This window comes from Peromyscus leucopus, chromosome 8a (assembly GCF_004664715.2).
Source record: "Peromyscus leucopus breed LL Stock chromosome 8a, UCI_PerLeu_2.1, whole genome shotgun sequence".
NCBI lineage: Eukaryota > Metazoa > Chordata > Mammalia > Rodentia > Cricetidae > Peromyscus > Peromyscus leucopus.
In genome coordinates, this window is record NC_051085.1 from 43,074,492 (window position 1) to 43,102,470 (window position 27,979).

General features: G+C 39.6%; 1 protein-coding gene and 1 non-coding gene across 2 annotated transcripts in view; one reads left to right on the forward strand and one right to left on the reverse strand.

Moving 5' to 3' along the window:
• Positions 1-27,979, forward strand: part of Esr1 (estrogen receptor 1) — a 262,421-nt gene that overhangs the window by 34,306 nt on the left and 200,136 nt on the right. Inside the window, exon 3 of the mRNA XM_028890217.2 lies at positions 6,046-6,233. Within this exon, the coding sequence (XP_028746050.1) occupies positions 6,046-6,233 (188 nt within the window). The remainder of the gene's footprint in view (positions 1-6,045; positions 6,234-27,979) is intronic.
• LOC114707492 lies at positions 27,180-27,265 on the reverse strand. Its single transcript, XR_003736661.1, has one exon. It is a non-coding gene; the product is annotated as a small nucleolar RNA SNORD88 (small nucleolar RNA).

Here is a 27,979-nt window from a genome sequence, read left to right on the forward strand (position 1 = left end):
CTTTCCTGCTACTTGTAAACAAACCTGTCTCCCAAACACCTGTTGCTCAGTGGGTCAACTCTGTTTGACTATATATAGATGGTTGGGAGGATATTTGACCCATTAGATCTCTTTCCCATGTATACTATTCATTCATTTGTTCAGTCAACAAACTTGGATTGAATAACTACTGCCTGATAGGCATGGAACTAGAGGTGCAACAATTAATAAAGTATGAGATACTAAATTTGGGTCTGGAGAGATGGTTTTTCAGTTAAAATCTTATACTGCTCTTACAGAGGATTGGAGTTTGGTTTCCAATACTCATACTGAGCAGCTCTCAAATGGTTGTAACTCCAGTTCCAAGGAGATCTTATGCCCCTGGCCTCCATAGACACTTCTGTGCATACCTTTTCTCACATGCATGCATATGTGTGCACACACACAAATACACACACAGAATTAACAATGAAGATAAATATATTTTTAAAAAGACACTGTTTGTCCAGTTCACAGTTGTTCGTTATGCATTCCCATCACCCAAGGCATTGAGGTAATCTATTTAAATATTCACAGCTGCTTCCTACTGGCTTGAATCATGCAGAAGACATTAGTAAACAAGCAGTATAAAGATTGGAGATTGATAGGGGATTTCAACATCATGATGTTGAAATGGAAAGAGATGGGTAACAGAATATGAACAAGAATTGGAAGCTTTGAGCCAGTGCTCTCTAAGGATCATTAAAAAATAAAGAAATCCTATTTGAGGCTTCCAACCTCAGAGCTAAGTTATTTAGAGTGGAAAAAGTTGGCTAACCCAGCTGTACTCAAACCAAGGAGCCGATATTTTGTGAGTTTTATGGCCTTTGTAGTTTATGAACCATTAAAATATTGTATACAATATTAATGAGGAAGAAGGGTAGGGAAGGGTTATGAAAGCTGAGCTGAAAAGAAGGCTAGGGCTATGAGGGGAGGACCAATGGGAATCCATGTGGCTTTGCTGTTTGGGACGTGGTGAAGATATGAAGCAGGACATAGGAGCTTCCCTTAACCAACAGATTGTGGAAGCTCTTTCTCCATGTTCGTTGTCTTTGAAAGTCTCATAGGAACTTTCCCACCTATCTCTTTCAGCCTCTCTTTCATAAACACCTCTGTACATTCTCTTCATTCATTTAAATATATTATCACAAAGCCCAGTGCCAGGAATCAGCTTCTTCTTTTGGGAGTGTTGGCCATGAGGTCTCATAAGACCTCAAATAGTTCCAGCCAATGCCATTGTGCTTGGTTATCATCCAGAAGTTGACATTAAAACCCTATTGCTGAGCACACCCTGGACTTGAGGTTTCAAAAGCCCATGCCATCCCAGTTAGTGCTCTCCCTCTGCCTCACGCTTGTGGATCAGATAAAAGCTCTCAGCTACTGCTCCAGCACTATTCCTACCTACATGCCTACTGCCATGCTCCCCATCACGGTGATCATGGATTCTAACCCTCTGAAACCATGAGCCCCAATAAGTGTTTTCTTTTATAAGGTCATGCTGTCCATTCACAGATACAGAAAAGTAATTAAGATAATAGCCCACACTCAAGAGGATGGCCACACATCCAAGAGTATATGAGTAGTACAAATTGGATTTGATGGGTTTAAAACAAATAGAGTATACAAGTTAGGCAGGTAGTGAAGGAGGCATAGATCTGGGAGGAGATGGTAGGTGGTGAGTGAATATGATCAAAATAGATTATATGAGAAGCTGAAGAGATGGCTCAGTGGCCAAGAGCACTTCTATTCTTCCAGAGGACCCATTTGGTTCTCAGCAGCTGCATCAGGAAGCTGAAACATACCTAAAGCACCACCTCCAGAGAATTCAAGGCCTTCTGTCCTCCAAGGGCGCCTGTACACACATGGACTGTACATAAGACACATAAAGATAAAATACATCTTAAAAAATACATTCTTTGAAATTCTCAAATAATAAAAATTTCTGTATTATTGAGTGCAAACTTCATACCAGGTACTGTACTGTGTTTTTGCCTTTGCACATTCAATTCTCTTATGTCATCTTTATTTGTCTGAACACATCTTGGATATCTTGGGTCAACACAGTATTAGCCCTTTTCAGGATCAGATGAGAAATGCAAACTTACTTGGAGCTGGAGGTTTCTCTGGTCCTGATCAGCCAGCCCTGCAGCCAGGATGAATCTCTCCCACCTACATCCTGCAATTGCTTGGTCCCAAGTAAATGCACAGAGGCTTAGATTACTTACAAACTGTATGGCCTATGCATCAGGCTTCTTGCTAGCTAGCACTTATAACTTAACTCAACCTATTTCCTGCCATAGTCCAAAACAGCTTTATTTATTATCAAATGGGAGCCACACATATTCACAGTATACAGAAAGACACCTCACAGTACTTTCCATTTTCTGTCTAATCAAAAAGGAAGATTTTAACTTTAACATAGTAAAATTATATATAAAAAACAGTTATCAAGAAAGAATTATGGTTACATTATCTAGTCTATTTGTATTTGGCAAATTAAAGAAAATATTCTATCATCTATCCTGTTTTTGTGAGTCTAAAGTTTCATATCTAATTTACCTTTTATCATGACTAAAAAAAACTATAATTATAACTAGCTAGTTTTCAACTCCATCAAAGACCCCAGAAGGATATAATATTACCTAAGTAAACAGGAAGTACATTGCAAGCACCTTCTATAATTCTAGAAATGACAGAGACATCTGGCTACCTGGACAGTCATCCAAAGTTCCTCTGTAGCATTGGGGCATCTATTTTCAGCCTACAGGCCTACAGTCTCTGGAATAGCTTTCAGTGAAGTAGGAAATTTTAAAGATTGTTCTACCTATTCTGGAAAAGTTCATCAGTTGCTTCTCTCAGTGTCCTGTAGAATGTCTGGCAGTCTCCTCTGTGAAGCAGGAACCTGAAGAACCATCTCACCTTATAAAGTTCCATGGTCATTATCTTATGGGTACTTCATGTTCAGTTTATACAATGTTTTGCCAATCAGTCCAGGCAAAAGCAGTTGCTTGCCCAAATGGCTAACTTTTGCTGTAAAGAAAGCAAACTCCATATTGAATTTCTTCAATGCCCATCATCTTCTCTGAAGTAGATTGGCGCTACCAGGAGCAGATATGTCCAGAAAATGTCTAATTCTTAAAACATTTTAAATGCTATATTCTGTAGGTCTTTGAAGTGTTTGAAGATAACCTACCTAATTGAAATATATCTATGTATACCTAGAAAACTTAACTAACAGGACTGTAAATTTGATTATCGTAGGTGACTAATTATTCATCTCTATTTCTTAATTATAAATTATAATTTTAAATGAGTTGCATAAACATAATACCTTAAACAATATTAGAAATATATATAGTATAACAAAATTAACTTTAAATTTGTATCAATAAACCAAAATCCATAGCAATGTAAACATTTCAAACAAGTTGTTTCTCTTTAAAAGTAGATTCTACCCTTTTATCTTATCATATCTATATACCCTTTTCTTCTGTAGAAAGAGATTGCATTTATAATCAACCTGCTTTAAATAAAAATAAACATTCATAAACAATATATTTGTGAACTTGGTCATAGCTTCCCATACTACTTCCTGCTGATAGAGGGTGCTGGCAATCTTAAGGGGATCCTAGGAAAATTAACAATTATAGTTAAATCTTTGCTGTAGTAGTCTGTGAGGCTGTATTGTCTTAGCCAGTTGTTTTAAAGCTGTTTTGGATAGTGGATCATCTGGGATATGGCTGTCATCAGAGACCTTTCAGGGGATTTTGGTTGACTAAACCGCCTAGAAGCAATCCACACGTTCTCATCTTCTGTAGAAACAAAAGTAGAACCTCTTTTCCTAAGCAACATATCCTTAGACATAAATTTTGAAGTCAAGATACCTTTAAAATATACATCTTGGTTTAACTTGGTAGCCTTTACAGTCAAATGTCTTTCTACAGTTAGCTCATTAACAGTCAAAAAATTAAAGAAAACACAATATATACAATCCAGAGTCTCTGTGTAATTACCATCTCTACCTGACTTAACTTTCATATTATTTTTATTGTCTCTTTAAAGACTTTATTTTTTAAAACTATCTGTTTCTTTATATAAATGTCCATATTTTTTTCCTCTCTCTTTCAAGCCTATGGACATTTTTATACACATTGTAAACTTTTTAGAGTTTTATTCCATCTTATTCTGTCTTATTGTGAGTCTGTAATCATTTTTGGACCATTGATTTAAACTGCAGTGTTGCTAGGACTGAAGCGCAGCCCTGGCCGCTGACTTCACCTCCCTCAGATTCCCAACATGGCAGCTCCAGGAGCCATGTTCACCACTGACTTTGGTCTATGCCTCCATCAAGCAGAGTGTAACCCAGAAACCTCTTTTTTTTTTTTTTCTGTACTTGCAAAAGCTAAATCCACGATGCAGTGTGCCTCGTGGTTTGAAGACACCTCTGTGTACTGTGGTGGGAATCTGCCATGAGGCATAGCTCATGGCAGCCTGTGGCCAGGTCCATCTCACAGGCAGCTGTTGAGAGACAAGTCTCTACACTGCTACTGGCATGAGACTGTGAGACTAGGAAGCCTAGTGTGGCTCCTTTTCTGTGCATTCAGAATCATTAAGCTTTCTTAGGTCTATGTAGATCAATACCCAATGGTGAGTGCCTAATATAGCCAGATGTTTCTCTGGTCCGGCCCAGCCCCATGGTTGGGATGAATCTCCCCCAACTGTGTTGTGCAGCCCCTTAGTCCCAAGTAAACACACAGAGGCTTATATTACTTACAAACTGTACTTACTCTTCTTGATTTCATGTATTCATTCTCTGCTAGGGATTGTTCCCTTCAGTCTGCATGAGGCCTTTGGCAGTCTCTTTTACTCCAAAGACTCTTTTGGGAGTCTTAGATTTGCTAACTACACTCTTATTTTCTCTATCCCAATCTTTATATAAGTTCACACACACACACACACACACACACACACACACACACACACACACACACACAAAACACACACACACACACACCAGAGAGAGAGAGAGAGAGAGAGAGAGAGAGAGAGAGAGAGAGAGAGAGAGAGAGAGAGAGAGGAAACCAAACCAAAACAACAACACAAAAAAACCGGCCTTCCTTCCTCCTCACCTCCTTACTCCATCCACTCCTCCACTATGGGGTTTTGGTAGGGTAGGGTACTGTTACTCTCCCCTTGAAAGTCCTTTGCTCATGCCCAAATTGACATTAGGAGTTCTCTTGTTGGATTCTCTGTCCTATTTGACAGTATTGAAAACAAACTCAGTTTGTAAAATGTTCTTAAAGCTTTTTTTTCTCCCCCATTTTCTTGGTTTCTCCAGAGTTCAGCTTTCTTGCTGTGAATTTTCAGCTTCATTCTTGGGATTTGATCATCCCGTGAAAGCTTTAAAGGTTGGGGTAACCATCTGTGTTCCTCAGCTCTTCACATTCCACGTGTCTGAATATTGAAACATTACATCTTCAAATTGTCGTGTTAAGTTGTAAAAATGGTCACTCGGGGTTACCTGATTACAGACAACAGAAACAGAAGATTTTGAATTGTTATTGTTTTCTGTGTGTGGTCTCTACAGGTCATGATTTCATCTGAATTCCAAATCCTCCAGCTGCTTTAGGCTTTGTCTTCATTTCCTAAAGACCCTTTGTTGGCCTAGAATGGGAATGAGATTGGTCTCTCTTGGTTCTGAATTAATTGTGAATCTATGAGAAAATGAAGTTTGCTAGAAACCTGCTAACTCCATTTTGTTGCCTTATGGATAATATATTCTGGGGTATGCAATCCATTTCTTAAACAAGTTTGTAAACAAGGTTAATATAATAGACAAACACCTTTTGCTGCAAGAGTCAGCGAGAGATAATGAAAGATCACGTATATTATGAATCATCATTTCAAAATGTCAGAATAAAGTGGGTCTGCTACAATCCCCAGGTCTCTTACTCTTTAGAAGAAAATATAAGGCATACTTCTCAAATGCTAATGGATTCACTGTATTTTCTCCCATCCCACCCCCAGGTCCAGTTCTGATAATCGACGCCAGAATGGCCGAGAGAGACTGTCCAGCAGTGAGAAAGGAAGCATGGCCATGGAGTCTGCCAAGGAGACTCGCTACTGTGCTGTGTGCAATGACTATGCCTCTGGCTACCATTATGGGGTCTGGTCCTGCGAAGGCTGCAAGGCTTTCTTCAAGAGAAGTATTCAAGGTAATAGTATATTGTCCAAAAATTACTCTATTTATAACTCTAAAAGCAGAAGAGAACAAGAAAGGGAGACGAGGTCTTTGTACAAAGCTAAAATTTGTAGAAAACATGAATATCTATTAAGTTCCTCTGTTATCCTTGGAGAAGAGATAGACTCCCAGGAGGAGTGGACGTGCCAGGGAAGCTGTGACTGAGAATTTCTGCTTTCTCCTGGCAAGATGCCGACAGCTCTGAGGAACTCCACCTTAAGAATTAGTAGCTGGGTCTCTAGTGTACAGAGAACTGTCTTTGGATTGATTCAGGGATGGCAGGCGTACATCCTTATTCTGTCAGCAACTAGGCTTCTATGATGTGGTATGGTATTCTCTGCACATAATCATCTCTCTATCTTGGCCTTGTCCAGGTAAATATTCTGTTCTGATCTTTGCTCCAGACCGATTCTGATTCAAATTGTTCTTTTCCTGTCTTACATCTTCCTTGACTCAATGGATGACATGACCTTTTTGTTAACGTGAGCAGACTCAATGTCTGATGACTTAAAAGAGGGGCACACCATTGGTACCATGTAGTTATTAAGAACCAACTGTACTGTTTCATTCCTGCCTGCCTCAAACCCTTCTTGTATATAGTTTACCAAAGGCAGCTTTTCTGACATACCATCAGCTATATGCTATGACTACTTCAGAAATGTCAGCACTGTTACATTATACGGAATACCAGTGGAAAATGTTAGTCATTTCGACTACCTAAGGTATATGTGCTAAGGCCCTCTTGACAGGGCCAGAGGCCTGTTGGTGCACTGGGCTTACTGAATTCATGTTTTGTTTTAGCTGTGGGTTATTTTTTCTTTATTCTTACTCATTACCCTCACAGCTTAGTGAACCTTAGTATAGAAATACAAAGACTACGTCTGTGATACCTTCTACAGAAATGCAGGCTTAAGGAACTTGTTGAAAATCAGAACCTGCTAGATTAATAGACACTGACCCAAGACGAGAGTCTCAGGAACTTTCTGCTGTGGCTCTTCACTGCTCTGATTCCGGGTAACGACCGGGTGATGGTACACACTATTTATCTTTCCTCCACAGCTGGAAGAACATTTTTTAAAAGCCATTCATATCTTAATAGAGTAGCCTGTGAGGTCAATGTGGTCCATTTTAAAAGCATTTTCCCTGACACTTATTGCTTTCAACATCTTTTAGAATTCTGCTGCAAGACTTGGACTCTTTTTGTCTGCATTCCTACAAAAATTAATGATATTCTCTATAGCAACTCTCTCTATGTATCTCTGTGTTTGAATGCATCACATATAGACTATTAGTTTCATTAGCTGATACCATATTAATTCAGAAAAATAAAATTTAAATCTGGCTATAAGTTAGTATAAACCTTATAAGCCTTTTGGCAAACATCTTAATTTGTGGTTTTGCTTTTTATTTGATTTCATAAAATGTAAATTATCATTGTTTTCACCAATAATATGCTTACACAAAAAATATCAATGAAGAAACTTTAGGCTTTTAAAAACATGTATTTGGACTCTAGGGAAATTGCTCAATGAATAAAACACTTGCCATACAAATGAAGTTTGGAGTTTGAATCCCCAAAACCTACGTATGCATTTTAGCCAAGTGCATGGAGCCTCTGCCTGTAATTCCAGCTTGTGGGAGGGCAGAGATACGTGATACCTGGGACAAGCTGGATGGACAGACCAGTTAGAATCAGCAAACTCTGGTTTCCATGGAAGACCTTGCCTCAATAAACAAATAAAGTGGAGATTGATTGACAAAGACAGTTGGCATCAACTTTAGACCTCCACACATATAACCCCCAAGAACACACATACACACATGAAAAAGATATGATTAGTGGATGTGTTCAGCTATGCAGCTGGAAAAGTCATTTAGTGAGAGTGAGTGTTTTCATCAGCAAACACTATTTAGGGCAGTGGTCATAAAGATTTTTATTTAAAGGGTCAAAAGAGCTGTTGTTTTGGCCTTTGCAGGCCATGCTGTCTTTGCTGCAGTCACTCAGCTCTAGTACATAAGGAGAAAAGTGAGAATAAGCAGGAGTAGCTACATGGGACGATATGCAAATAAGTGGGAGTAGCCATGGCGGATAATATGCAAATATGTGGGCCTGGCTACAAACCCATATAACTATAAATATAGGTAATTGACCAGATCTGGCCCATGGGCTATAGTATTGGGATCCATGATTTAATTTTTATTTGCATTTATATAACCCAAGTGTCATTATTTATGAAAGGAGGTTCTTAAGAAGGTGGATTATTCCTATTTTTTTTTTTTTTAACAGGAGCTTAGTCTGTATTGGTCTAGATGTTCTGAGGAGAAGTTAAAAGATGTGTAAGACACATTTAACAGTCTTGAAAAATTTAGAATCCATTTGGGAAACTAGAGACAACTTACTTTCATGGTACAGTCAGAGAATGGGTATGTACAGATAGAGCGCTTCCTGGACAAAGATGGCGGACACAAGTGAGTGCCATTGGAGAAACTCTTGCCAGCTGTAGCTTTCAAGTTGTTGAGACTGAAAGAAACCACAGCTATATTGTTTTCACAGGATTTCCATTATATTTTTACACCGGCAGGAGCATGCTAAATGAAATGCCACCAAACTTAGTCCTGATTTTAAGCATTAAGGCAGCAGAGCAGAAAACAATGTATAAAAAGAAACTTACAAAAACAATGAAGAGAAATAAGCTTACATATGAACATTTTATTAGTATGGCATTATCTCAAGTTCAAATATATTATAAGAATTTCACTCTCTTTTCAATAGTCAAAATAGGTATCTCCTATTTGATATAACAGATTAGATAAGATTCCAGTAAAATTGTAGCCATAAAAGAGAATTTTTTTACCTGGTTTCAGAAACTTCTTATGCATTATGGTGTGGTCATATAAAAGGTTTCTGAAGCAGGATAACTGTTGAGTCCAGAGTTCTGAAAGAAGCCTAGAAATAAGGCTGAGTATTAGACAGAACATAGGGCCCAATAATGACTAAAGCTACTGTGTTTATTAAGGTTATGTATTTATTGGATTCTCATTCTACACAAAGCACAGTACGTAGACTTGAAGATATGAAAACAGGGAAAGAACTGGTCCCTCTTTGCATTAAGCTTACAGAGTCAGAAATGAATAAAAAATAGCAATTAAATTACAGTGTGACAAATGCCGAGGTAGAGGTGGAAGCCGAGTCTCATAGGAATCTAAACTTCACTCAGTCCCAGAGAACGGTGAGTTAGACTCTTCAAGAATTTTTATTGATTCAAAGTAAGTCTGAAGAAAAACGTCAAGAGAGCAAAGTGGAGGGAGGGAGGGAGGCAGGAGTGTTTGTTTAGTCATCTAGGCAAACATACGATTGAGATCCAGAAAGACTACAGGCTTCTTGCGAATAACACTTTACAATGTTGGTTCACCATCATTGTAAATAATGATGTTCCTGGCCTGTGCATTTAATCTGAAACTGTGTCAAGGAGCAGTGGTTGATTTCTTTTCCATCTTGAGAGTGTTTCCATATGCTTCATCTGTCCCCAACTATACAAAGAATAGACTGGGCAAGTGCAGCTGTTTCCCAGTTCTGTTTGCTTATCTGAGTCTTGATAACTTGGAACTACAAGTTTTCCTGAACTACTGTGACTGTTTATAAATCGCAGTGACCCTCAAACACATTTAAGGACAGTGAAGGGTCTAACTCGTGGGTGGAACATCCTGAAGATGCTGAGGTTCTGCTTGTTTGCCTTGTTATTTAAGAAGAGAGCTAGGAAGGAGTGTCTGCCAGATTATTCTCTCTTTCTAAGTGTTTTGGTTGAAGAGGCAAAGTGTTTGTCTTGAAAGCATACATATTTTCATCCCTTGCTTAGTGCAGACTTGATTACTTAAAGAACTGAGTCGTGGCCTCAATTGAGTGTATGTTTTTTTTTAAAAAAGCAAAATATAGGATCCCATTTAATTTAGAGATCTGAAGTTGGAAATTTTGTTAATTTATTAATCCTTGCAGGTTTAGAATTGTTTCATTACACAGACACTGTGGACTGAGTTACCCAATCAGGTTATAGCTTCAGCTATCAAGTTTTACCTTGGGTTTTATTGCAAGGAGAAAGCATTCTATAAACCCACTACGCTTCTTTCATTGTAATTCCAGGAGACAGCAGGGCACAGTGGAGACCATTAAACTATGCAATCACTTCACACTCTAACGGTTGTGTGAAGTTGCACAGTATTGAATCAGACACACATAATGAAGGCCCGTGCGAGCTCACAAGGCAGCTGGGACAAGGGGGAAATGGTTTGAAGATGTCTGGTTAAGGTTTAATGCAGTGGACGCCTTGAATCCAAGGAGGACACCCTAGACAGAGATACCTGGGCTTTCAAAAGCTTCACTGTGAAACCATCCAGCACCCTGGATAGCTCCTGCAGCTGCTGTAGTGGGGAAACATTGACTTTTCTTAAGATCTTCAGGTTTGTCCAGAGTCCATGGGCTCCCGCTAGCCAGGGTCAGCTGTCTCTGTGATTCTTTTCCCATCATGATCTTGTCTCCCCTTGCTCCATAGTCCCTTCTCCCTCTCTTCAACTGAACTCCAGGAGCTTGGCCAAGCGCTTGGTTGTGAGTCTCCTGCATCCGTTTCCATCAGTTGCTGGATGTAGGTTCTATGCTGACATTTAGGGTAGTCACCGATCTGAGTGCAGGGGAAGGCTAGTTCAAGCACCCTCTCCACCATTTCTGTGAATCTTAGCTGGGAACATCCTTGTGGGCTCGCAGCTAGGGAGCCAGCAAGGCCCCTTGAATGAGGGTGACAGATGTGAGGCTTGATCTAATTGTGAGTCCCCTGTCAATCAGACCAGGATTCATCCCAAGTATGTGAACTTGTTTTTTGTTTTTTTCTTAGAGCCCATTCCCTATTGTGCCATGCCTTACTCAGCTTTGATGCTGTGGGGAGGAGCTTGGGCCTGCCCCAACTTGGTATATCAGTCTATGTTGCATACCCAAGGGAGGCCTTACCACCTATGAGGAGTGGGTGGAGGTAGGATAGGAGGGGGTGGAGGGGAAATGGGAGAAGGGGAGGGAGGGGAAACAGTAAACCTTAAAAAGAAAGATCTTCAGGTTTGGGGTTAGAGAGATGGCTCAGTGGTTAAGAGCATCAGCTGCTCTTCCAGAGGACCCCGGTTCAATTCCCAGCACCCACCTGGCAGCTCATAACTGTCTATAACTCCGATTCCAGAGGATCTGATACCCTCGGAAAGACAGGCAGGCAGGCAGGTAGGCCAAACACCAATGCACACAAAATAAAAATAAATCATTTAAGAACCCCAAACTCACTTAGAAGGCTATTTGTACCTGCATAGATCTATTTCTTCAATCTTGGGGGCTCACCACTGTCCACTCAAGAGGGGCTGTGTTCCCATTATTTTTCCCTCTCTAGGCCGCTGTGTGCATCCACGGTCGGTTAGGATTTGAGAAGCACCTATTTATTTACAGGATTATTTTATTTCTGAGATCTTTTTAGAGATATATCTGAAATCCTGTCAACACATAGGAAATATTAAACCTTTTGTTCTCCACATATGACCCTCTACACTCTGGCCCCCATGTAACAGCAAGGGAGATCTTTTCCATTGTTAGTTAAATCATAGGATTTTAAGCTTAAAACTCCCAAAGTCCTTAGATGAAAACTAAGTCACTCAGTTGCTTTGGTCTTTTTTTCTCTTTCCTCAATATGACAAACTAGTCCCTCTTCAGGACGTTCATAGATGTAGTTTTCTTACTCTTTTCATTTGGATTACCCAGGCATTTTCCAGGTCAGCTCTCTTCTTTGCATATGTGTGCGTATGTATGTGGGGTGTGTGTGAATGTATGTGTGTTTGTGTGTGTGTTGAGGCTCCAGGTAGACATCAGAATTCTTCCTCAATCATATCCCATATTGTTTTTTGAGGGAGGGTCTTGCTGAACCTGGACCTCTCTGTTTGTGCTAGTCTGGCTAGCCATATTCTACTGTGCTGGGATATAGACTGGCTGTTCCATTTGGGTTAGCTTGGCAAAGGAGGTGTTAATGAACGGGGTTCATTTGATGGATTTGGAAAGAAACCAAAGATTTTTTTATAAGCAATAAAAATTTTGGAACAAGGAATGGAGAAGTGGTTCAGTGATTAAGAACATTTTATATTCTTGCAGAGGACCCAGCTTCAGTTCCCAGTACCCATATGGTGACTCACAACTCTCTGTCACTCTTGGTCTAGGGGACATTAAGCCCTTTTCTGTCCTTTGCTGGCATCATGAACAAATGGGGTGAACATACATACATGCAGGAAAAATATTTATTCACATAAAATAAATAAAAATAAACAAATCTCTAAAAAAACATTTTAGAACAGAATTCTCCATGTGTGAAATAGTATAAACCAAGAAATTGAGAGAGCCAGCTTGGAAGAATTTAGGGCTCAGTTAGTTGTCTTTGGTCCCCTTTCCATTTTTAGCTCTGTAAGTGGGCCCTGTGTAGTCCTGGTCTCTGCTTCTGTCCTTCCTTCCTTCTTTCTTCTCCCCAGTTTCCCAGGACTTTAGTTCATGTCTGATATGGATTGAATTATGTCTCCACAAAAGAGATGCTGATGCCCAAACCTCTCATTCACCAGAACATGACACAGCTGGAAAGTAAGGTTGTGGCAAGCATAATTTATAAAATGGATTTATTCCGGAGCCCAGGGGCTTTTAATTTAATACGCCTGGTATCCTTGTAAGAAGAGGGGGATTTGGAGACAGCCAAGTATGTCAGTGGAAAGAGAGATTGGGATGATACATCTACAAAGCAAAGAATGAAAGAGATCATCGGCCAACTCCAGAAGGTAGGCAGAGACATGCAGAGCAAGCTGGACTCTGCTGACACCTTTATTTCAGAATTTTGTCTTGTAGCTCCATGAGACAATGTATTTATGTATTTTAATGGCACTCACTTGTGGTGCTTGGTTATGGCAGGCATAGAAAAACTAATTCTATATTTAAGCCTAGTATTTCATGATTAGGCAAATATCTCCTAAGTCTGACCCCTGCCTTATTCTGACCATTCATTCCTGGGTGATTCCTCATGCTCCCAGCAGCTCCAGTCTATAACGCAGGTCTATTCCTTCATTATTGTCTCAGGCTTCAATGTTTGGAGTCCCAGCCAGTGTTCTGCTTTGCAACCCTCATCTCTAATGTTTCCAGCAGAACTCTTGGATAGTTCTATTGAGTCTATTGTTTAAACACATATCCATCCAATTCCCATTTTTTCGACTTGGCTCCTTCACCCAAGATAATCACAGCACGTCAGTCTCTTTCTCTCCTTCTTCACCATTTGTTTGGTTTGCTTTTCGTTTCTGTGAACAATTCTGCACACTGCCTGTCTATTAATACTCTCAAAGAAAGTCACTAATCTTGTCAATCCTTTGTACAAAATTCCTTAATGAGTTTCATGGCCCACAGAATAATCCTTAAACAACAGTTTGAGGATTTACCTATGTACATCTTGTTCTCGTTTTCCTTTCTAGGTGCCCTGGAGTCTCTATTTGTGCTTATATGTAGCTGACATGACAAGCTGGGTTGTCAATCTGTTTATATTAGAATTCCTATCCAGACTTAACCTGTCAAAATTCTTAAACTCATTAAGCATGGCTGTTATAAAAAATTTCACATGCCAGTGCAGAAGTTCTTTGTCCCTTGGCACCTCCATAAAGTGTCAATGGATTGCATACATTTGCATACATGTGTTCTTCCCATTCTGACCTCAGAGGTTGGGGCTGAATCAAGGTGTTGTATTGCAGGAGTCACTCAGTGAATGGATGAAAGTACAAACGGAAGGTTAAGATACACTTGTGTTGCTTTGGGTGACACACATTTTTACCAGTAAGGTATCGCTCAGACACAATAGTCTCTGATGCAGTTTCAAATGTCAGAAGCATGCACAGGAGATGAGAGATGGGGGAGAATGGATGGGCACAGAAGCATTGAGATGAACAGGCTGACATTCAACCCACTTAGGTGTTCAAAGATATGGGGTGTTTATAAAATGGGGGAAAGGGAATAGAATGGAGAGAGTGTATTACATTAAAACAACGAACGATATATATTAAAATGAGTAATTATGAACTTTGTAATAGTGAAAAGAATAAGTAGTGTCAAAGGGAAATGAATGAACAGGGGACATTAAGAATCAGACCAATTACCTGAGAGGTAAAGGAAGTTCAATTCTAGGCATGCTGTGTTAGGGATAGATGCTAGCTTGACATACCACTGAATAGAACTGACCCTCTGCTCTAGTCCAGGGCTGAGTATTGGAGTAATTTCCTCAATTAATTTTAAAGGGGCCCGATGAAAAGAGTGGCTTCATTGTGAAGGTAGCACATTTTTGAATGATGGAAAAGTAACTGTCAGCTGGCTTCCATTACTTAGAAACCACCAAGATTATGACTTAGAGAGAGGAAGGCTTTGTTTTGGCTTAGAGTTTCAGTGTGGGGTCAGATGGACCCATTGCTTTTGGGGCTGTAGAAAGGCTGTATCATGGTGGGAGCCTACATGGAGGAGGATTCGACTCACAGCTGGAACAGAGAGAAAAAGAACAAGCTTGTGTCCCGTATCCCCCTCAAAGACATGCCCTAAGTGACTGGAAGATTTCCTACCAGCCTCTATTTCTTGAGTTCCCTGACACATCTCAATAGTGCCATGAACTTGAGGCCAAACCTTTTACATGTGTGCCCTTGGGACACATTTCCAAATCATAGCTGAAACTCAAAACTCTTCCTTTTGGTCCTCAGAAAAAACACATTCAAGGAGATTTCTGGATCTTACCAAAAGATTGTGAAAAAAAAAAAAAAAAAAGACTGCCATTACCAAAAGTATGTTCACAAGAACCTGCTGGACAACAGGACCAAGGGATGCACTTTAGGATTTTACAGTTTAAAAAAAAAAAAGAATATGCTGGTACTGACACATTAAACTATACAAATAGGAAAGTGCAGGAACTAATATGATGATTTTAATGATACTGAAGAAAAGTCCAAGACTTTTGGTGGTTTGGGGAGGTAGGTTATATTGTAGGAGTTCATTGGCCCTTAGCTTGTGACCCAGAGCTTGTCTAATCCTCTGACTTGTCAGACTTGCGTCTGAACTGTTCATCTTGTGGCAACATGCACACTGTGTGGCACAGGAGTGAGACTATTTAGACCAAAGGCAGAGAGTGTAAGTCTGTGCACAGAGGAGCTGTTATGCAACTCTTAAGTGAATACCTTCACAATGAACCTTCCTCAAAGACAGATATTATCCTCAGGCACTGTTCAATTTGCCAGATGCTTGGCTCTTGAGTCTCATTAGAGGAAAACAGAGATAAGGCACAAAGCTTAAGACCTGAAAACCTTATTCTGTTTAAGAATTCTTGTGACTAATTTTAACATTATGTTATAGATAGCATTTTATACAGCCCAGGCTATAGCTCAAATACCTCATCCTCCTGCCTCCACCTCCCAAGGGCTAGTCTCACAACTATGTGCCACCACACCTGGCCACATTATTGATTTTAAATGTTTGTCACTCTTTACTGTGATAGTGCAATATTAGACATGTGCTATACACGTGCCCATATATGACTCTAGAGAAAGATGGAGGAAGATATTCTACCTGTGAGAGGACACTGCATCTTCCTTTCCATTTTTTCTTTCTTTCTTCCTTTTGGCCAAGCAATCTTTATCTTGGAGATAATTAAGATAAAATGCCTCTGACAAATGAAATCAGTAGAGAGTCCTGTTTCTTGGCAGGTTTTGTGGACATAGCTAAGGTTTTCAGAGGCCTTTAAAAACCATGGCAACAAATGCCTCCGAAGGGTAATCAAAGGCTCCAAATGGTTTTAATCGCTGGTGTTTTTTTATGCTACCACTTGGAGCATTCTTCTTCACTTTTTTGTTCATCTGATTGAAATTAAATTTCCAATTTCCCTACTAAGTGGTTCTTCTGGTCATGGCATTGACTATTTCCATTAAAGTGGTAGCTTGTGCCCATGTATAGTGGTTAAGCTCATCAACAATCCATTAGAAAGCCCCATTTATGAGTGGCAATAATTTTCCACAAGAATTATGGACAGGCTTTAATGGGCACATATTCAAAGGGCATTAACTAGCCTTCAAAATTATTGCCTGCATTGTTCTCACGAGCCTTCCAGTGATGGTCTCTAGCCTTAATCCTCCCCAACTTCCCCTTTCTTTGTAGGAAACTACTGTTGACACTTTTACACCCTTTTAAAATGAAAGGCTTGTTCTCTGACACCCACTCGTTCAGAGGAAAGTATATTCTGAAAAACAGGCAGACCCTTGCTGGGCCATATCCTGTGCTATCACAGCACCAAACCTGTAGACTGAACTGGTATTCACTTGTCTCAATTTTTATTTTGAGGGAAAAATATCATGCACAAGAAAGATCTATTTCATAAACCTGTGGTCCACCCTGTAGAACTTTTTCTTTCTTCCATGTTAATCCTACAACATGTTTGAGTAAACAAGCAGATCTGATCCAGTCAAAGGCAGAAGATACTCGTTGCCGGAGGAAAGGGAAACACAGAGAGAAGAAGGAACTGTTGTTTCCCCCACATGTCCACCTTCCCTTAGATAAAATAAAAAGCTTTTTATTTTTCACTTGCTAAGAAATAAAGAAACAGGAAACACAATTTAATTATTAAATTACAACCTCTCCCTGTAAAAGGCACTTATTTTTTCTACTTGTTTGGAGAAGGAGTAAATGGATTTTAAATTTTATCCAAATGAACATTATCCTTATCTGATACACTCAGCAGTTTCAAATCATGTACTCAAAGGTAAAGAGTGAATGAGATGGAATGGAGTCCAGTTATTTGAGAATATATAGATGAGTGACTGGGTTACATTTATAAATATGATCTGTGTGGTTGAAATGTAAATGCAGTCATTTAAAATGTGGTTAGACCTCTTTATGATATTTCACTAAGTGATGTACAAAATATTCTCCTTATATGCCAGAGAAGATAAATTGTAGTTTGTACGGTGATTGGAATTCATAATTATTTGTTCCTTTGACACCTTGGTGCTAGCAATAAGGGAATAGACTTGAAAATGATTGTGTTTTGCTGTTCCTATCAGCTGATGCTATGTGGTGCAATAAAATCAGTGAGGAGATGTTTTATTCTGATTCCCACCACACATATCACTGTTCGTGCTCTTTGAGCAGCTGAAGATCATATGTCTGGTCCCCACTGTCTCTGTTCCAATCCTCCTTTCTCCTTCCTTCTCTTCTCTTACCATATACACTTGCAAACACTTCCCTGCTCACGTTCCTCAAATCCCTTTTCCCCAGAAAGGACTAACCTGCTGAGTTAAAGAATTTATATTTTTCTGTTGTTTTCATAGAACAGATATTTATTAAAGGGCATTTCATAATAGCACCATAAGACATCCAAAGATGCCTTGCCCACAACCTAATGAAGGAATCACATGATAACAGATGGATGATTATGATAAATCACACAAGATTTAAGTTCAGCACTCGGAGCTGCCCTAAGACCTTGGAAATGGAGAAGAGGCTCTTACAGAAAGAAAGGTTAGGAACTGAGAGTTCGGGGTGAGAACACTGCTCTAGAATAAACTAGTAAATGTTGTGGAAGACATAGTGTCCCAACTGGTAGCTGTCCAAAGCCTGTCAAAGACATCTATTTAATTGTAAATGTCCTTGAACTTGTTAGTCATTATTTTCTCAGTCCTGCCTGGTCTATATAGCACAGCATTAGATAGTATTTTAGAACAAAGCATGCTTTAAAAGTACTCATTACATAATTTTAACACATTCCAGACATACCTCTTTCCATTGTCATGAGCAAGAAGTCTCTGATGTATCCAGAGGTTGACAGATATATTTTTTCCAGGATGTGTGTGCAATATACTATTTCAACTTACTTTTGAAGCTTAACATAGAGATAACATTTATAAAATATTAAGATACTTATGTTGTAATATGTATTATAGTGATGATGGAAATAAAAGTGTTGTTTTATTATAATATAGAGAAAAACAGTTGGTTCTAAGTAAAGGTTTATTTAGGTAATTACAGCTTAGAGTGTGATTTTTATGTTTATGATATTCTTGATTTTTTCCCTTTTAATTAATATTTTAATGAGATATTTATGAAGGGTGTTTAAAGATTTATTTGTTTTATTATTTTTAAAGTGTGTGTGTGTGTGTGTGTGTGTGTGTGTGTGTGCATGTATGTGTTTATGTGTTGGTGTGTGCATGTTAGTTCAGATGCCCACAAAAGCATGATTGAAGCTGGAGTGATTCTGAGCCATCAAATGTGAGTACTGGGACTCAAACCTGGATCCTTTGCATGAGCAATCCACGCCGTTAACTGAAGAGCCATCTCTCTGTCTTCAATGGTGTTTTAATCATTTGACAGAGACTTTATTTCCAAGAGTTGATCTTAGGCTTCCCTACAACATGAGCCATTGGAAGATGGTAAAGTTAGATATCCCATTTAATTAATAAAATCATGGCAGGAATAACTTGTTTCAGAAAAGGTAGAAAATTTGGTAAGTTCTCATCAATTATATTGCAGTGTTTGAAAGATTTCTGTTCTTTCCTGAACAGAAATCTTTCAAAATATATAAATAAAATATTACCATACTTTCCTCCTATATTCTTTCAAATACTTTCCTCAAGGCTGGTTCTTCTAGTCAAATGCTGTGCACACAGGAGCAGAAGAAATATGTGAATCTAGATCCTGTCAATGGGTTCCTTTGACTGTGTCCTGTGCCTCCTGACTGTAAATCTGTGAGCGAAACTGAGAGACTGAGATACATGTTAGCACAGTGTTGGGGACAAAGTGCCCTTCTCCTTTTTACTAGTTTCACGCCCCCCTTATCTCCTTATTAAATCAAATAAGGACAGCATAGTCACATGCCTTAATTTGGACTCCATTTTTCTGAGAAATAGAAGTACTGTCAAGTGTTCTACATGACAGTTGTTGCTTATAAAATGCTTTATAGATGGCTGCTTTTTCTGAACAGAATGCAAGAGAAAGGATTTGTATCAAATATTTTTATAAACATATCTCCTTTTATGTATATGGGTATATATGAGTATACATATTGATATAGATAAGCATATACCTTAATATGTATGTACGTTTTCTATCTACCCATTTGCCTATCATCTTCTATGTATGTATGTATGTATATATGTATGCATATATGTAAATATGTATCTATCAATCTTCATCATCATTTATCTATCTTCATCATCATTATCTATCTATACATCTATCTATCATCTATTTGTCATCTATGTAGGTACCCATCCTGTATCCTCCCTCCTCCCTCTTCCCTACTACCTAATTATCTAAAGTATGTATGATATTTGGAAATGTGTTCTATAACATATAAATTGTTGCAACCTATGAATTACAGGATCATGGATAGCCTTTGATTTTATTTCTCTGTATTGTTATCTTCTCAGTAAGCATATTTTCCTTGTGCAATAAAGCATCATTTACAGATGTGCGCTGCTGCTGATCAGGTGATTTAACAGCTGCATGTCGAGTGCTCTTTGCTCACCTTGTATCCCACAAGGCTTCATTCTTTACTTTAAAATGTCTTTATTTTGTTTGAAAGATGACAAGTTTGCACTAAAGTGCAACTCATCTCATTAGTTGAGAAGCTGTGTAGAATTGTATTGAGTAGACACTGGGTAGTCGCCACAGGAGACTCTTATTATTCCAGGATATTGAGAAATCGTAGCAGAGGAGGTGAAAGACTTTGTGTTAGTAAAGCCATCAGAAATCTCAGTGGTTAAAGCTGCAGTACTGGCTGGCCAGGTGAATCATCTTAGTCAGTCACCTCAATTGTGACATTGACTCTAACTATGCACCTTGTTTAGGAAGGAAGAGCCAGCTTTCTCAGGAGGGAGCTAGGTTGTTATCAGTGTGACTTTGGTCACATACCTGCTTGCCTGAGGTCTGCACATATCAGAAAGAGTGTTGTGTGTATGGATTAGATATATGTGCTCATTGGCCCAGAGATAATGTATGATCCTTCCTTCCATTGCTTACCCTTGGCTATGACTCTACATAGCAACGTCACTATACTGGTTGGTTTTAGGTGTCAACTTGACACAAGCTAGAGTCATCAGAAAGGAAGGAGTCTCAAGTGAGGAAATGCCTCCAGGAGATCAGCTGTAAGGCATTTTCTCAATTAGTAATCAATTGGGAGAAGGCTCAGCCAATGGTGGGTGGTGCCATCCCTGGGCTTGTTGACCTGGGTTTTATAAAAAAGCAGGCTGAGCAAGCCATGAGGAGCAAGCTGGTAAGCAGTATCCCTCCATGGCCTCTGCATCAGCTCCTGTCTCCAGGTTCATCCCTGCTTGAGTTCCCATTCTTACTTCCTCCAGTGATGGACTATGATCTGGAAGTGTAACTCTTTCCTCCCCAACTTGCTTTTTGGTCATGGCATGTCATCCCAGCAATAGAAACCGTAAGACAGTCACCAAAGTAACTTATGAATGAACTCTAGTAACACATTCCATCTCACTTCTTTGATTGGCATTAATATAACTTTTATTGTGAAAGCAGTTGGAAAAGGGAGTGAAACTTACCTTGAAGCACCTGAAAAACTGGAAAGAACAGAGTTATCTATATTGACTTTAATGGATCAGCCAATGTAACATCAATCCTTTGCAGTCTTCTCCTCTTCCTCTTCTTTTTCTTCCTCCTCCTCATCCCCCTTCTTTTCCCCCTCTACTGAAAGTAAATCTAAGTGAACTCAAGGTGCTCTCAGGTCAGAAACTTTCCTGTTAGCTGGTCTTCTGGGGTTATATCAAAAGCTCCAGGAAATCTGAGATCAACACTGGTGACTCCTGGTTACTCCAAGGTCCCATCAATGGTGTGCCTAGAGATATGAAAGGAACCGTCTTTACGCTAATGTGCCTTTAAAATGGGCTACCCTTTTCTTTCCTACGAACAGAAAGGAAGTATTCTGTTGCATTAACACAAGTTTTGGGAGTGTCTTTGTAATTTTCTTTGTAGAGATATTAAATTTTCCTACATGATTCCCACAAGGCTAGGCCTCTTTTGCTGAAGTTAATTGTAGCTTCTGAGGCCATGCAGGCTTTGTGAAACGTCTTTCATTTTCAGACCTTTTCAAAGGAGATCTTTAAAAATAACAATGATAATAGCAACTCTACTAGTGAATTGCTTTGCTCTTGGGCATTGCCTCTGGTGAAATATGTGGGAGGAAGAAAAGAAACTGAGATAAACGAGTGGAAAGAATACTGGATGGGCTAGGGAGGCCAGAGAAGGATCGCAGATATTAAGGTGGTGGGTGATGTGGCCAGACCTCACTTTGTAGAAATAAACTTGGCTTTTCTGAAGGAGGGACACAGTGAATAGGGGGTATACAGAAGTAATAGATTTCCAGTCGACATGGGTTTAAAGACATGCTGGAGACGTTTCTGGGGGTATTGAGGCAGGAAGCTGATACTCATTTCTAAGAATGATATATTTAAGGATAGCTCAGCAGGGAAGGGCTGGCTGGCAAAGCTGACAATTTGATTTTGATGGTAGAAGGAGAGAACTAACTCCTGCAAATTGTCCTGTGACCTCCAAACACCTGCATACTCACATGCACATGATAGATAAACACATATTCAAAAATTAATGAATCTATTTGAACAGTGAGCTTTGGGGTAGAAAGGAATCTGAAACCTGTTCTGGTTCCCGCATGCACCTCTTCATCCTGTCTGCTTTTGGTAATTAATCTGTGAAATAATAAGATGGCTATCTTGATTTCAGTGACTTTATTTTACACCCTAAAGAGTTCAGCTTTGTATTTTAAGTAGAAGTGAGGCCCAGTCACACTAGGTCTGGTACTGTCTTACTTGTGACTTTTCTGAGAGTGTAACTGAGTCAGAGACCACTGATTTATGGATCATGGTATGAAGCCATCTAAATTCTTAGTAGAGTATTTGAAATGAAAGGGGTAGGAATTAAAGACTGAATCATTTGCTTAGAAGTCACAAGTTAGACTGATTTGTTTTCCCAGGGCTTGGTGGAGGTTTGTTTCTTCTTTCAAAATTTGTCTTTGTTTCAGTTACCAATTAAATCTGGTGAATGGCTATAAAAAGGTCTGTGGGTCAGGTTAGAGAAGCATTTTTCTAAGCAAGGCTTTATAGAGAGTCATGTGGGTTAACTTTCTTTTTTACTTCCTTTCCCTGCTTTTTGTAATTTTCATGACTTATCATACACAAAATAGTTCACATAGTCTTTACTCTTAGTATATTTTTGCATTTTAATTGAGATCATATTTTCTCACAATTTATAAAATATGGCCAATAAAACTATAGTATGAAAATTGTTTTACTATAGGATTATAGTTACCTTTATTATTAGAAAATAATTTTATGAATTAGTTAGGGGTTCTAGTTTCAAACCTCAGCTGAGATGTGCTTTGGTTGATGGCAATGGGGAAGAAATGGATGTCTATGGGAGACTCTGTGTCTTGCCGATCCTCACACAGGCCTGGGATATGGAAAGAGTTCACTGTCCAGGGTGCTAGGGCCTTGGGACTGGGTGGGATCTCATCTTTGCCTCTCTTTCTGCCAGGATGGCAGCTTCATGTCAGTCTTCATTGGCCATCAGCTGGGAAGCAGGGCTGGTCACAGCTGCCACGCGTCATAGACTGTGACGTTTTTCCAACTAGCCAATATCAGTGAAGGACTCTGGCCTTTCTCTGACCCAGGGTCACATCCCTGGGTCAGTTGGCTGCTCTTAGGAGATCGAGTCACACGTGCCGAGTCACTCCTGTTGGGAGCATTGTGAGTCAGTTCTACTCCCCTTAGCACCCATTTCTGGGGTCTGTGACACCAGATGTTTGTCATGTCACAAGGGTCCCAGCTTTGCTGATCAGAAGTCATTCTGGCCTATATAGCACTCCGAAGAGCCACCGTCATCTCTGCTCCCAGTTGGCTCAGCTGAGGACTCGTTAATATCTTCCTGCTTTGAAGCCAGGCAGGGCAGCTAACAACTGTCACCATTCCGCTTTGCTTTCTGCCTTCATCATGGCCTCTTTCAAATATTGAACTATTTTGAAAATAAAATTATAGGTCTTAAGACTATATCCTGATACTCTGATATACATAAGCTTGATAAAACGGCTACTGCATTCAAGCATCTCCCATATCAGTTTTTTGTTCATGGTAAGAGCACCCAAAATGGACTCTCAGCATTTCCAGGCTTCAGCCCTGTGTTCCTAAACTACCTGCTGTGTGATCTATGGGATTACTACCCCATAGAAAGGTAACTCAGTACTTACTAGCCAATATCTTTTACTGATCTGTCCTCCTTGCCATTGAAATTGTATTTGGAGTTGGGATATTAACACTTTAAAAAGGAGAGCCTGTCATTGTAGGTGGTGGTATGAGTAAACTTTGAGGCCATTGTTCTATGTGAACAATGCCTTTTGCTTCTTACAAACAGCACCTGAAAAGTACCTACCAAAGCTGAAAGACCTGTTTCTAAAAAGATTTGATTACATTTATTTATTTATATGTATGAGCGTGCATGCTATAGATGCTGAAGAATGACTTCTGTGAGTTAGTTAAGTCCTGGGGATCGAGCACAGATCTTTAGCTATGGTAGCAAGCATTGCTGTGCCATGCTGCCAGCCCTGGATGAGAGCTTTTAAGAACTTGGATTTCTACCTCTTCCCTGTGGTTTTTGCCTGAAGATTATTTGGTTTAATCAGAGAGAGACAGTATACTTTTGAGACTGTTCAGATATTAAGGACATGGTTTCTTGTTGACGTGGAGGTCTTAGAAAACATCATGAATGAGCTTTCTTTTTTTTTTGCAAGCTTTTGTTATCTTTTCCTTACTTAAAATACCCTTAAATAACAATGCTAGTGTCTAACTTGAATAGTAGAGAATTAGGAGCCAGTGATTTTAAAATTTAAATTTCTTTGATGGCCATATTGTTGAAATATACCCTGTCTTGTGGCAGGGAGGGTTCTTTTGGCTTGTCACATTTTCCCTAACAAAAATAGGAATGCAGCCTCCTCTTTCTATAGAGAGTGGCCTCTGACTCTATGTGAACTTAGCATTTTTAGTAAATTAAAAAAAAAAAAACAACAAACCACAATACCTTTTATAATGGCTACTTCAAAGAAGAGTTTGGAGTTGCAGTGGATCTTTAATCAGTGGAAGGGAGTAGGTTACAGAGGAGTAATTACACCACATTTAGCATGTCTTGAGGTAGATTCTGTTAAATACAATTTCATGCTTCTTCCCTGGGCTATGTGTCAGCAATGAGGAAACTTCAGGTAGCAGGAATCATGTAGAGGTGGCTTTTTCTGCCTTGCAGCTGGGCTCAGTTGTTTTGGGTTCTTCTGGCCACAGATGGCTGTTGTCTTTTTACTTCTTTATAAGATAAGAAAAAATTAATCAGAATGTAATTGCACCCTCCAATATACGTCCTCATGTCCCCTCTAAAACCCCTTCCATGTCTCAAATCAGACTTCTTTTTTCCTTACTTATTATTCTCTCTCTCTCTCTCTCACACACACACACACAAATGAATAAATATATAAATACAACCTGATGATCCACTTAACATAACTTATGTGCATATGATTTCAGGGTTGACCATTCGGTATTGGATGACCCATTAGGGCCTCATCTTTGGGGAAGACTAATTTATCCTCTCTCAGCAGTAATTAGTTGTCTGTAGTTTTTCTGTCTAGTGCTAGGGCCCCATGATATTTTCCTCTTCCCCATTAGCATGTCTACTGGTATTTTTTCGGGTCTTACTTATATAGTCATGTTAGTAAGATATCATGGGTGTAGCCTACCTGTCATTTCTAGGAGAAGAATCTTACAGCAGGCCTCCTGGTCCTCTGGCTCTTACAGTATTTTTGCCCTACCTTCCTTGATGTGTCCTGAGCTCTAGGTACAGGAGCTGTATTGTAGATGTATCAGTTAAGATTGGATACCCCATGATCAGTTGATGTATGCATTTGGACCAGTTATGGCTTTCTGTAATGCTCTCCATTTTCTGCAAAGAGAAGCTTCCTTAAAGAGGAATGAGAGCACCACTTATCTGTGAAGATAAGGATAGGTTTTAGAATGCAGTTAGGTATTATGCTGATATAATAAAGTGCTGGTAGTATGTTCTTCTCTAAGATCTATGACCTCGCTAGCCCTGGATAGTTGAGAAATGACAATGCTTTCCCAGTGGTGTGATGAGGGTCATGTGAGATGATGTTCTCAAGAAGAAGTATGACTGCACTGTCTGGGTGTGTGTGTGTCTGGATACTTAGGAAGTTGTGTTTCAATGACACTTCTGCTTTTGCTGAATGACCATCAGATGTTTGCTTTGCCCTTTGCCAGGCTACATGGCAGCTGTAACATACCTCATAGAAATGGTCCCCAGCCTTGAGGACTATGAAACACAAGTACTAATCATGCCACCTAGGATGAAATTTACCATGCAAATCACTACATGTTTCTTCACACATCCTGTAACTGTCCAGTGGCTGTAAGATGAACCAAAGCATTGTACTCATTGACCACATCTGTTATTTCTTCTTCTTTACTCTTGAAATTATGTGTGGAATTGAAATAGTATTAATTAAAAAGGAGGTCTTGTCATTTGCAAGAATGTGGGGAAATCTTAAGGCTATTGTGCTAAGTGTCATAGAAAGAAAATTGGCCACCATGGGAACTAGCATTGATTTATTCCCTTTAGTTAGAAGAAATTGTTGGGGTTGGTAAAGTCGATTAGCTGATATGTCTTTTCTTTTTCTTTTTTTGTTTTTGTTATTGTTTTGAGACAGGGTTTCTCTGTGTAGCCTTGGCTGCCCTGGAACTTACTTTGTAGACCAAGCTGGTCTCAAACTCACAGAGATCCACTGGCCTTTGACTCCTGAGTGCTGGGATTAAAGGCGTGCGCCACCACCACTTCTCAATTAGCTGATATTTCTCAGGACAATAGACAAGCTATTTGTTTACGTATTGTTGAAGAGAACTGGGTCAAATTAAAACAAGGAACAATGTCTGAACTCATGCTACAGATGTGCTAGGGAAGCCCCTATTTGTAGCTTCCACAATGCCTGACTTTTCCATTCTTACTTTTCATCAGAATGTCTAGTCAGAGTACTGCCTATAAAAGAACTTGGGGCCGGGCGTTGGTGGTGCACACCTTTAATCCCAGCACTCGGGAGGCAGAGCCAGCTGGATCTCTGTGAGTTCGAGGCTAGCCTGGGCTACCAAGTGAGCTCCAGGAAAGGCACAAAGCTACACAGAGAAACCCTGTCTCAAAACCACCCCCCCCCCAAAAAAAAAAAGAACTTGGGAGAAATTCCCAAAGACAGGTGAAGTTCCTAGTTAGGACTTTGTGAATCAGGAGTCCATTAAAAAATATGATCAAACAGTTTGAAGGACCTCTCTATCTCCATGGCCACATTTCTGTACCACATTTGATCTCAGTCAACAATCTTTTCCATTCCCCTTAAATCATCAAAATGACCCTGAACTGGAACATGAGCTTACCCTTGACTCTGAGAGACCAGGACTCTGGGCAGACCCCTGCTCAAGGTCTCTGCATATTTATCCTGTCTGTCAGAATGCAAGAATATTTTCTGTTCCTTGCCTCTCAAGATGGGAACACTTTGAAATTCTTTCTACCACTTCTGGACACCAAGGTTTGGTCTTTATAGGAGCTGAAGTGGTAAGAAAGATTGGAGAACTTTCTGGAAGCAAACAGTATGGAAGAGAAGGGCCAGGATGTCAGAGGAGTGCTGCCTGCCTTTGAATTAATCACCCCAACTATTACACCTTCCTCTTCTTTGCTTGATTCTATTCTATTACCCCATGTTTTCCTTATTCCCCCCCCCATGGCCCCCTACACCTCCTGGAATCAAAGGTCTTGGGGCAAGGCACCATGTTCTTAGGGTGATCAAAGCCCGGTGCTGGACATCACAAGAGTAGAAGCAGCAATTTCAGAAGAACCTATTTTGGGCTGCACAACAGCACTAACTTGTGGGCGGAGCTAGGAGAGCATTGCTGAAAGCGATGTCTGTCTCTGGGCTATTGTGGTGAGGTGATGGTCAATGATCCCATGATGCCTGCCTTTATCACAGCTGTTGACTTGATTCTGTGCCAGTGGCTGAAACAACTGTAGTTTTGAAGATGGACTCCAGAGCCAGGACACAATGGTATCATGTCCACATTTTCAGTGGATTGGGGTCTTGTGAGGACAGAGAGAATTCCTCCTGACTTCATTTTCATGTAGAAAAGGAAGCTGTCCAGGGCTGCTGTCTTTCCTAGAATTCCTTCTTTTAAAACATCTACTGGGAATACAATTGGATATTAGTAATGCTTTCTGGATCAGAGAAAAAAATAAAAGCAAAATGACATTTGGATGTGGGTGTTGTCTCCGATAAGATCAATTAGAAATGACTAGTGTGAAAACAGAGTTTGGGGTACATGATTAAGGCACCCTGTATTTTTTGTTTGTTTGTTTGTTTGGGTTTTTTTTTTTTGTGCATGCCACTTCATACAGATGTGGTTATGAAATAGTTGAAATCAGGACCCACTGAGTGTCCTCACTGGACTTTTAGGAATGTGTTCACTAAGACAGCCAAATTTTATTTCATTTGGTTTGGCTCATTGTACTGGCTATGAATCAGAAAGTATTCATTT